Source organism: Mus caroli, unplaced genomic scaffold, assembly GCF_978045245.1.
Source record: "Mus caroli unplaced genomic scaffold, Mus_caroli_1 scaffold_2, whole genome shotgun sequence".
Taxonomy (NCBI): domain Eukaryota; kingdom Metazoa; phylum Chordata; class Mammalia; order Rodentia; family Muridae; genus Mus; species Mus caroli.
Genome location: NW_028227257.1, coordinates 59,060,812 through 59,073,133, shown reverse-complemented (window position 1 = coordinate 59,073,133; position 12,322 = coordinate 59,060,812). Strand labels below are relative to the sequence as shown.

At 42.9% G+C, this 12,322-nt stretch overlaps 1 protein-coding gene across 3 annotated transcripts in view; it reads right to left on the bottom strand.

The window, feature by feature from the left end:
• Tp53bp1 (tumor protein p53 binding protein 1) overlaps nucleotides 1-12,322 on the bottom strand; it is a 92,535-nt gene that overhangs the window by 24,036 nt on the left and 56,177 nt on the right. For 2 of the 3 annotated variants that reach the window (XM_021156751.3, XM_085834521.1), the window contains 3 exons: nucleotides 6,247-6,366; nucleotides 5,306-5,509; nucleotides 1,401-1,458 (listed from right to left, as the gene is read on the bottom strand). In XM_021156751.3, the coding sequence (XP_021012410.1) occupies nucleotides 1,401-1,458; nucleotides 5,306-5,509; nucleotides 6,247-6,366 (382 nt within the window). The remainder of the gene's footprint in view (nucleotides 1-1,400; nucleotides 1,459-5,305; nucleotides 5,510-6,246; nucleotides 6,367-12,322) is intronic. The other variant, XM_029473425.2, reaches the window with a different exon arrangement.

Genomic DNA, 12,322 nt, shown 5'->3' with positions numbered 1-12,322 from the left:
GATGGTATCAAGTGCTCTGAACAGAGTCCAGGGGTCTTTCATGGACACTCAATACTTCACCTAAATGCAGAGGGTGTAGCAACCATTTACAATACAAATCTCATTTGAAATGTCTTATTTTACTAATAGTTTGTTTTTAATTTTATCTTTTCAGGTATGCAGGTGTTTTGCCTGTATGTATGTCTCTGTACCACACAAATGCCTGAAACTCAAAGAGGCCAGAAGAAGCCATCAGACCTCTGGGACGGGAGTTACAGATAGCTGTGAGCTGCCTGCCATGTGGGTTCTGGTAACTGAACCCAGATCCTCTGAAGAACATCCAGTGCTCTTAGCCACTGAGCCAAGTCTCCATCCTCTTTCAATAACTTCTTAATATGAACCCAATGGTCAAAAAAATTAACAGAAGTCTTAAGCATAGATTTTTAAATTTAAAAAGAACTGCTTCATGGCAATACCAATGACTTCCATCTTTTCCCATAACCTGCCATCCTTTACTTTTTCCTCATCTTCCCTCCCTATATTCTCCCCCTCAACAGTTCAGAAGCCCAAAAAGAGGGTCATTTATAGTCAGTAGGCACTTTACGTTTTTTAAAATTCTCTTCAAATTTTTAAAGATTTGGCAATAATAAGCTTGAATCCTTTCTTTTTAAAGCATCACTTATTTGTCATAGTAGGGACTGAATGACAGTCCTCACTTAGGCAAGCATGACAACTGGGCTCTAGCCCAGCTAGCTCACTAAAAATTGACAGCCACTGGCAGAGACAAAGAACTGTGAATGGAGCACTGGTGTGTCTGCCATCTTCAGCCCTGCACACTCTCACATCCAATTGGCTTTACTCACAGTGCCTGCCTGTGCTGGCCTTAGAGCCATCACCTGTATGTCACCAACTGCTGGCTTGGGTTTTCCCACTGGGATGACTCACACCAGAAACCAAGAAGCCTATTCTCCCAACCGCCAGATGGCAGAGCCTCAGCACTAAAACCTCATATCCCAGCATACTTCACTCAAGGCTTTGCAGCATTCCTGGCAAAGCAAAAACAGCTCAGCATAGCAGTTGGCAAGAAATTTGGCAAGAAAAGGCAGAATGTCCTGAGGCTGTGGCTGAGCACAAAGCCCAGGACACCTTTCCCCACCTTGGTCATCAACAGAAAAAGAAAAGGCTTGAATGGTGGGAAAACAAGTACTTATTCTAACAGTAAGAACTTGAAAGGCGGGAAAACTAGCAGGTATTCTAACAGTAAGAACAACAATCGTTTGTTAGATTTAAAATTACGGGGGAGGAAGCCTGTAATTCAAAACACTGCTGAATTTGCTGGGCTTTGAGTGTTTTAGTGTGTTCCTCTCTTTAAGCAGCACCTTTGCATTAAACTTCTCTAAATAACAACAAGCCCTGGTTACCTGGCAACAGGCTCTGCAATGGCAGTAGATCCATTTTTTCTCTCAGCAGTTGAAGGCTCTGAACAAAAACAAAAGCAGTGAGAGAAAGGAAAGAGAAGCAGACATCAGTCACCCAGAGTCTAAATGCCTCTGCCTGCTTGCCACACCAGCAACAACAGAAATACAAACAAGGAAACAAGGAGAGCTAAAGGCCAACAGAATAAACATGCACAGCAGCACAGGCTGTCTCATCTCGACCGTTTTATTTCATTTCAGATTTCCTATAGAAAACGTATGTACTTCGCCAGAACTGCAATCTATAATATGTCAGTGAAAACTGAACCATCTGAATTATGACTCACCTTCCCATACAAGAAATTTAAAATTCACATGAGAAAATACAAGAGAAAACCTAAAAATGGTGGGGTTAGGGAAAGTTGAGATGGCTCAGCAGTTAATAGTACTGCCTGCTCTTGTAGAGGTCCTGGGTTCAATTCCCAGCACCCACATGGTAGCTCACAACCATCTGTAACTGTAGCCCCATCGGATCTGATGCCCTCTTCTAGTGTGCAAATGTACACGCAGACAAAACACTCATATACATAAAGTACATAAATCAACCTCTTAAAAAATATTTATAAACTAAAAAAAAACCTTTTTTTGAGACAGGGTCTATGTAGGCCAGGTTGGTCTCAAAGTCCCAGAGACCCACCTGCCTCCGCTTCCCAAGTGCTGGGATTAAAGGTGTGCATCACAATGTTGAGCTAACACTTTATTAAAAAAAGAAACAGGGCTGGTGAGATGGCTCAGTGGGTAAGAGCACCCGACTGCTCTTCCGAAGGTCCAGAGTTCAAATCCCAGCAACCACATGGTGGCTCACAACCATCCATAACGAGATCTGGCGCCCTCTTCTGGAGTGTCTGAAGACAGCTACAGTGTACTTACATATAATAAATAAATAAATCTTAAAAAAAAAAAAAAAAGAAACAAACAAAAAACCTGAATAAACTACATGACAAGCCAGGTGAAGTAGAACACACCCCTGTAATATCAACATTTTGGGACGCTTAAGTTCAAGGCTAATCTGTGCTACACAATAATTGTAGAACAGCCTGAGCCATATAAAGAAACTATGTCAAAATAAATAAACATAGGAAAATATGTTAAGTTAATATATAAATTAATATATAAATGATTCATTTTAGAAAACTCACATGTAGAAGGCACCCAAGGCCTTGCCAAAGGGCTTTACCCAACTTGTTGCTCTTGGGGATAACCTGGGTTCAGTCAGTTCCCAGCACCCACATGGTGGCTCACAACCATCTGTAACTCCAGCCCTAAAGGGTTCTTCTGAACTTCATAGGTTCTAGGCATAAACATTACACACACACACATACACACACGTAAAACTCATACACATAAATTCACTTTAAAAAATGTTTTAAGGACAGATATTTGAAAGGACACTTCCCACAGAAGAGTCAGCAACAATACTGTAAGTGCAAAGCTAAGAGGAACACAGTATTTTCATAACCGTATCACTAAGTGTCAAGGGATTAAATTGTGTTCATTTCATCTGCAATTTATTCCAGTCTCAGAAAAACACAGCTCTTAAGTGTTTCAGATATTCACAAAGTACTCAAGACTCAACATATGCTCAACCACCTATCAAGGAAGCAGCAGAGTTCGGTAGCTAGAGCCCTCCTGTTCAGGAAAAGAAAGGTGGCTGGACCTGAGCTTCGTCAGCCAGCCTAGGGGTATTAAAATACCATGGGAAACGGTAGTAGGGGTAAACGGCTGTGAGAGTGAAATTAAGTCAATGAATTTATAAGCCCCAGAGACTGATATTACCTTCCTAGTAGAAAAACAAACAAACAAACAAAGGAGAGGGGAGTACTATGTATCACTGTGACTAATAGACCTTAGTTTGGCTCCTTCTCGTCTCTCAGGTACAATTTCCATCTAAAGGTCAAGTTGAGTTCAGTGCTAACATGACCCTCACCTCTCTCCCCCTCCAACCTCCATTTTCTCAGCTCAGGATGGCCTTGAATTTGAGGTCCTCCTATTCCAGACTCCCAACTACCACCATCAGCATATTGAAGACACCCTAGCCAGTCCACGCATGGCAACCATGGCTCTGGCCACGCCCTTCTCCCCTATCCTCCCTTCCATGCTAAAAACCATTAGATTCTACTCCTAAAGCTAGCCACCAAGATCTACTCCCTAATCTGGCTACCTCCTCCTCCTGAGGCCGACTACTAAGGTCCGGCTATTAAAATATTGAAGTCCAGAAATCAAAAACCCTCTTTGGCTCACCTAACATGCCCAGTTAAAATTAAACACCGTATCCTGACAAGGGGTTTCTCCTTTTACTTTTATAGACCACCACTTGCCTAAGGGCCAGTCTGTCTCCTCTCTATCCAGAGGCAGTCCTTTGTCGCCATGGAGACAAACATTCCTTCCTCTTCTCTTCGCCCCATCCTTTGTCTCTTATTACATGTCCATTGTCTCTCTGGGGGAAGTAAGTCTCCTTTGTGCTGAGAACCTGAGGTGTTATAGGCCAACACCAGCCCCTTTCTCAGACTCTCTCTGGGTAAGCTCTTATTTCTTCCCAAAATAACAATAAGGGTGAAATTATGTAATATTGTCATTCCCATTGACATTCTAGGTTCAAATAAATAAGCCCTGTGTTCCATCTGGTCTGGGGACTGATCTATAACAGCCACATCTTCAGTTTCAAATGAGTGAGTTTACTAAGTATACAGCAAGAAAAATAAAAAGAAACAGTGACTAGCAGCAGATAGAAAAACACCATCCAGTCAGGTACAGAACACACCCAGCAGACATAAACTGGGAGAGCCCCACTGAAGCAGCTGACTAAGGCATCCACTGAGACCACCCCGACAGAGCACAATGCTCTCTCCATGACAAACTTGCTTCTTCTTTCCCACTGCAGGACTTTGATGATGGGATGAGCAATGGTAACCTCACCTTCCAGCTATTTCTAAGGCTGCAATGTCTGTAACACCCTTAACTGTCTAATGTTCTCTCCCTTTTACATACTTAGGATGCCAGCCTGCCCCAGGACAGGGTTTTTTGGGTTTTGCTTGTTTGTTTGTTTGCTTTGAGAAAGGGTCGCTCTATGTAGCCCTGGCTGTCCTGAAACTCTGTAGACCAGGTTGACCTTAAACTCAAAGATCTGCCTGCCTCTGCCTCCCAAGTAGGACAGGGAGTTTTGGAAGACAATAACAAACATGCGTGGATCTGCTCGAGAGGAGGGGGTGACTCCATGTCCAGAACCAGCTTCTCAGTGAGCTCCAACACCAAGACACGAGGCTTCAGCTTACACCAGAGAGAAGACTTCAGACAGTTGGCAGCCTTGAGCAAACAGCACAAGGATGAGATCCATGAGCAGAGTGTCCTCGCTCTGGTCCACACTAAGGCCTCACGTTGCTAGGCACCAGCCCATACTCTTCAAACTAGCACTGTCTGACTTATCCTACTGTACCTCAGCTTCTACCACCTGAAGCTGCAATTTTGTAAAAATTATTTATTCCGGGGCTGGAAGGGGTGCCTGGAGAGTTTCCGCAATTAAGAGCACCTATTCCTTCCCAGGACCCAGATTTGATTCCAGCACCCACATGGCAACACACAACCATCTGCAACTCCAGTTCCAGGGCATCTGACATCTTATTTTTATTCTAACCAAACATCTTGCGTTTACCTGGAAAAGTGTCCACCTAAGTTTATAGTGTAAATTCTACATTTTCTACTCTAGACTCTTTTATTTAAATTATGTGTATGGGGGTAGGATATGTACTCGTTCGTGCGGGTGCCACAGAGGTGTTGCATCCACAGTCATTTGTAACCCCCCTGACGTGGATAATCTGGAGTAACTAATTACCAAATACAAACATAAAACTTACTTTCCAGGCTAAATTGCAAAGATTCTTCACTGGCCTCTGTCTCAGGACTAACCAGTTTCATTTTCAGAGACAGTTTCCCATCCATTTCTGGGGCAGACTCAGAATCCCCTTTTTCATTCCCAAGTAGCGGATCATTGATCTCCACCATGCTTTCAGATGTGACATCACTGGTTGCTATGGTGCTTTCTGGATAGTTGCTAATCCCTGAAAGAAAGGGGGCAAGGAGGAAGAAAGAAAGAACACTAAAATACAAACATGAAAAACAGCAACTTGAAATGATCAATTTGCTGTCTGGCTCCACCACTCTGCAAGATTAAAGAGGGTCCCTAGGATAGATCCTGTTATAAGTATCAACAACTACCAACTAGTATTGACACCTGGTCTTAAGAGGATTCAGTTCCACTTCTGCATCTGGACAAAGGATGCTGCATGAGCCCTCAGCCAACCCACATCTGCCAGCATCAGGCATAGGAAACAGGAGACTCCAGGCGGCATGACTGTTACCTCCCAGCACTGACTGGAGAAAACAAATAGGTTAATGTAGACATCCACCCGCTGCTCCAAGGACGGAGGACCTAAGTTTTCTTGCCCTATGCAGCCGCAGCCTGATCAGGCAAGCACACTGAGCACAGCACTTTTCCATACTCCTGTCTCTTCTTGCAAAACAGTTGCATATCCCAGCATAGTTCCAGTTCAACCAGTGATAAGACAGACTTGACGCTCTTCCCTCCTTCCCTCCACCTTCTCTCTCCATCATCTCACCTCCTCTCATCTCTTGGCAGTGAGGTCAGACCCTGCTCCTCCACACCAAACATCAGCCCTCTCAGTCAGGCCAACTCCTCAGACAGAGAAGTACCACTTGCATGAAGAATGGTATCTTAGAAGGGCTTTAGGTAGTTTTTATTTTAATGCCTTAAATATCTTTGTTTTTAATCACTCACCAATAGGAGTACTATGTCTCTTGGGCTCCAATTTTAGGTGCCCAATAAGAGGTGGGGTTGCGCCAGTCAATGGTGGGATAATATCACCTTCTTTAGGCAAAGTGAAATGAAATGGAGTTTCTGAAATAAACAAACAAACAAAAATGAAAACACAATTGAAAAAAAAACACAAACCACATAGAAGTGTACATTACATAAAAATGAGAAACTACAAAAAAAAAAAAAAAAAAAAACCAACAACTCAGTTGCTCCTTTCCCAGTTTCTTAGTCCTATCAGCTTCACAGCCATCCAAACCAGGTCCCTGCTGCTAGAAAGATAGCAGGTCTTAGCCATCAATAGCAGCACTGATAAAAAGGACACCACCAGAGGCACAAAAGGAAAGAGAACTGAGCAACGCTAGGTCATCATCTGCTTCCAAAATGCTGCATGTAGATACACCTAGCAACACAGAGCTGGACACTGCTGTGTCTAGACAGGCATCATTTGGGAAGTGCTGCCCAGCACTGCGTTCTCCTAGACTTCCAAAGCAAAGCCTGACATATGGTCCTCTCTGGAAGGTGACAAAGAATCTCATAGGTCAAAAAGGACTGCAAACTGGTCACGGATTCTAACAGCCAATCGGAGGCTTTCCTTCTGCTGTGCTGAGCAGCACACATTCTAGATGGTGAGCAGAGTGGCAGCACGCAGCTTCTGCCCCCTGGCGAATTCCTAAGAAGGAGCGTCCCAAGAGTGCATATGTAGTTGGGTGCTATTAAATTACTACAAACACTACATATTTCTGAAGACATGAAAGTACGTTTTAGCCAGGTGTGGCAGCTCACACCTTCACTCCCAGCACATAAAGGGCAGAAGCAGTCAGACAAATGAACATGCACACGTAACATGTATGCATCTTCTTAGTGGAAACTGTTGTTGCTTCTTGGTGCAAGACTGCTTTGCACAATACTAGGTAAAACGTATTACAAATAGTTTACGAACATCTGATTTCATCAATATAACTTAATAGAGAGTTGAAGCATTTTGCAGGCCTCTGTCCAGTCTTCAATGTCCCTGTCCTTCAACTATACAGCCTACCAACCATTCCCTCAGCCTCTTTCACGAGCCCCACTTCTTAGGACAGTGTAACCAGAGAAGCTGTTAGATAACATGGGTATGGAAAAGCTGGCTTCTAGTCAATAACCTCTGAGGTTTTCAATACAAGAAAAAGTCCTAACTCTTTGGACTAAAGGCATGGCTCAGCAGTTAAGAGGACCTTGCGGAGAACTCAGATTTTATTCCAAGAACAAACATGGTAGCTTATAGCCATCCATAACCCCAGCTCTAAGGGATCTGATGACCTCTGACTTCAGTGAGTACCAGGTACACACATGGTGCACATACATACACTCACACACATAAAATAAATCTAAAATAGGTAAATCCTAACTCTTCAGTCAGCATGCAGTTAACTGTTTCCAGTGTCTTTCTTAATTATTCCTAATCATTCATATTCAATGGCCTCCCAATGTTTTTCCATTTCTCTGTACTTACCAGCCATCTGAATCATCATTAATACAGTTAGATTATCACTGAATTTTGTAAAACACTTGTCATATTTTATCCTTTTAAGTTAACTACAATTTTACACATTTCAGTTCTCTCATATTTAGCTCATCTTTTAAATTATCAAATCTTTTCTTCTTTACTAGATTATCATAGGCTACCCTATTGCATGTCAGCATATCAATGAAGATATAATAAAAAGATAAAAGAAAACAACACCAATTATCAAAATGCTTGTGTATAAAAATTGGTCTCACTACTAAAAAATTCACAGAACTCATTACTTAAAACGCTTTATGATTAGGAGGGGGTTGAGGTTAGGTCTCAAAGGCAGCCCACCCTGGCCTGTAATTCGGTACATAAATCAGGATGACTTTCTTTCTTTCTTTCCTTTTTTTTTTTGGTTTTTCGAGACAGGGTTTCTCTGTGTAGCCCTGGCTGTCCTGGAACTCACTTTGTAGACCAGGCTGGCCTCGAACTCAGAAATCTGCCTGCCTCTGCCTCCCGAGTGCTGGGATTAAAGGCATGCGCCACCACACCCCAAGATGACTTTCCACACGCACTGATCCTCCAGTCTCTGTTTCCCAAGTGCTAGCTATGGATATGAGCCACCACACCCACTCTAAAAAATTTTTCCAATTAGTCTTAAAGTTTTTCATTCTTTTCCTAAGAATTTCATAAATGACAGAAACAGAGACAACTTATTAAAGAAGAGAAAAGCACTCTTAAGAACAGAAGAGGGTTAGTGAGGCATAGCTGGGCTGAAATTCAAAAGCTCTGTCTTAAAAAATTCAATACCAGGAAGAGCCCTCCTAGACTGCTATGCTGGAAAGCAGCAACGGTCTTCATGTACACTTGAAAGGATTGCCCACTTCTTACAATCTAACTAAAAAGATACGGTGTGCGGTTATCCCAGCACTCAGGAAGCTTAGGCGAAAGACTGTCCTACGTTCAAGGCTAGCCTGGGCTACAGAGTTAAGTAATGGACCAACCAGACCTAAATAATGAGACTCTGTCTCAAAAAGGAAAACAAAAATAAAAAGAATGTAGCTAAGGCTTTTCCATCGTCAGCTGCAGGAGCCTGTTGTCAGCTGAGCAGAAGCTTTCCAGTACCACCTTGTTAGAGACATCCTCCACTGGCAGGCGTGTGAGGATGCTGCCAAACTGTCAGTGGCGGCCAGAGACCATCAGTGGAGGTATTTAGACTGGCTTCTTTCCCTCTCTTGAACAACTTGAGTGTTTTTAATACTTCAGCACATTTTTGGTTTTGTCTTTAAATCAATCAAACTGTCAGGGCTGGGCTGTAACTCGGAGGTCAAGTGCTCGCCTGGCACATGAACTACTCAATGCACACAGCGGTGTCAGCATTGGGAAGTAGGGACAGGAGGACCACAAGTCCAGTGCCAGCTTCAGCTACATAAAGTTCAAGCCAGGCTGGGCTACAAGAGACCCTGTTTTTGTTTTTTAAAAACAACAAAAAGTCTACAAGCCAGGTGGACAGATCTGTAACTGATGCCAAGAGCAGAGCTGCTTTGGGGGCTACAGAGAGAACCTGTCTCACACACACTCTCTCTCTCTCTCTCTCTCTCTCTCTCTCTCTCTCTCTCTCTCTCTCTCTCACTCATAGGTGAGGAGAGGAAACAGAAAAAAAGAAATAAAGAAAATATATTTAAATGAAAAAAATAAGTGTCCTAATTTTGGTAAGAAATCTAATGAACTGAGTTCAAGGCCAGCCTAGCTTACATAGTGAATTCCAGGAGAGCCAGAACTACATAGAGAGACCCAGTCTCAAAAAAAAAAAAAAAAAAAGAAAAAGAAAAGCTTGCATGTTTTGCAGTGCTAGACATCAAACACCCGTGTCTTAAATATACTGGTCAAGTACTCTAACACTAAGCTCCACCCCAGCCCCAACTCACCCACTTGATACCTCTTATTCTGTTTGTTTGTGTGTTTATTTTTGAGACAAGGTCTCACATAGTCCAGGATGGCTCACTCACTCGCTTGCTTTATTAAAATCTTATAATTCATTTCATTTATGTATTTAATGTGCATAACTGGGGGGAAGGGGTTGCCTTGAGTGTGCCATGGCACACCATATGGAGGGCAGAGAATAACGTCTAGGAAGTCAGTGCTCTCCTATTACCAGTGGGTCCCTGGAATGGAATTCAGATCGTTAGGCTTGGATGTAGGCACCTTTTACCCAGTGAACCATCTCATCAGCTCATTATTTAATTTTTGAGAAAGAGTTTCATGTGGCCCAAGCTAGACTCAAACTACCTCTGTAGCCAAGGATGACCTTGGCTTTCTGATCTTCCTGTGTCCACCTCCTAGATGCTATGATTACAGGTGTAGCCACCACACCAAATTTCAGTGCTGGAAACAGAACCCAGGGCTTCATCATGCTGGGCAGGCTCTACCAAATGAACTACATCCCTAGCCCTCATTCTTTTTAAACGGAACAATCATCACCTCTCCACATTCCTCTCTTTTTCAATCCTCCTACTTATTAGGAACTAAACAATTGTATCCTGTGCTACTACTTGTTTTTGCAGTGAGGGTGGTGGTTTGAATAGGTTTGGCCCTCACAGACTCATGTGTTTGAATGCTTGGCCCACAGGGAGGGGAACTACTAGGAGGTGTGGCCTTGTGGGAGGGGGTGTGTCACTGTGGGGGTGGGCTTTGAAGTCTCCCAGGCTTAAGCTCTGCCTAGTGTAGAATTCCAGTCTCCTCCTGGCTGCCTGATGATCCAGATATAGAACTCTCTGGGTTTCTCTAGCACCATGTCTGCCTGCATGCTGCTATGCTTCCTGCCATGATGATAACGGACTGAACCTCTGAAACTGTAAGCCAGTCCCAGAGAAATGTTTTTCTTTCTAAGAGTCGCCTTGGTCATGGTATCTCTTCACAGCAATGGAAACCCTAACCAAGACAGGATCAAACCTAGACCTTAGGAAATTGAAGCAAGCTCCCTAAAAATGAGCTATACCTCCAATCCAGGAACTATATTTTAAGCATATAATAATTTTCCTTTTAATAACATTCTTCTTTTATACTAATTCTCTGACTCAGAAACTATTATTCTTCATGTCCTAATTTCTAAATAAAACTTTTCTTTTTTTAACCAGTATTTATTTTTAATTCTTGTGCCCAGGCGGAGGTATAGAGTCCAGTCGCCCTGAGACTGGCAGAGCTATTGTTTCTCTTGAGCTGAACACTGGGCAGTCTTAGCCCTAGAGGCGTTGTCATAGACGGTGGCAAAGCTAATCAGGCCTAGCCTTAACTAAAATACCTACATCTTGTTTTAATTATTTTTATGTGTATGTGTACTGTGCCTCATGTCTGTGCACTATGTGCATGGTCTGGTACCTATGGAAGCCAGAAGAGCGTACCAGATCCCCTGAAGGTGGAGTTACAGGAATTTTGAGTGGCCCAAAGTAGGCGCTGGCAACCAAAGTTTGATTCTCTGGAAGAACAACAGTAAGCATTCTCAACCACTGACCCATCCCCCCAGACACCACTTTTAATTCCTCTCATTTGTTTTGTTTTTGTTGTTGTTACTGTTGTTGCTTTTCAAGACAAGGTTTCTCTGTGTTGCCCTGGCTGTCTTGGAATTCCCTATAAACCAGGCTGGCCTTGAAGTCACATAAAATAACTTTTTTCAGATACTGAAACCAAAATCATCAAACTACATCCCCAAACCCTAAAAGAAAATCACTTCTGAACAAGAAAAGGAAGGAACCTGTTTTCAGGATGCTCCCCTGCTGCTGCATGGAGCTGCTACTGTACTTCTTGACAAAATGAGAAAGGGAGGGGAAAAAGAAAAGCAAAGAGAATGAGAGAAAGGAAGCAGGAAGGAGAAGTCAAAGGAAAGAGGAAAGGGAGGAGAGGAGAAGATGGAGGAGGGAAGGGGGGATGTGAAAGGGAGTGGAGGAGTTGGGGAGAGGAAGAACAGGGCAGAAAGGTGAACAGAGAGGGACGAGGGAAGGAAAGAAATCCAAATGAATATTAGTAAATTAAATTTTAATAAGAGTCTATGAGAAAAAAATAGTTTGTTCTGCCAACTAACAGAATAATCTGTTAATTCATAAAGAATACTATTACCATAGCAACTAATATCTCAATATTTTAGAGTATTCTTCTGCACACAACTATAAAAAAAAATAGCTAAAAGGTATTCCTGTCAAGCATGGTAAGGTTGACACACACCTACAATCTCAGGGTCTGAGATACAGAGACAGGAGTACGTGGTACTCCAAACCCTGTCACAAGCCAGGGCCAGGGAGGTCGACGGTCACAGCTGTTATGTTGGATGGTCAAACTGTCAACCTGCCTTCTAAATACTTATGATTATACCTACAGACTTATGTTGCTCTCAACTTTGGTCAGAAAAGCTTCTTTCTGCAGTGGACAACAGTTACTACAGAGACTCCTATCTACCAAGTTACAAGTAGAAGTGGCCATGAGTGCTCACTCAGCTGAGGATGAATCACCTCCATTACAGCTTAGAGGACTTTGCAGAAGAACAGGCACAAA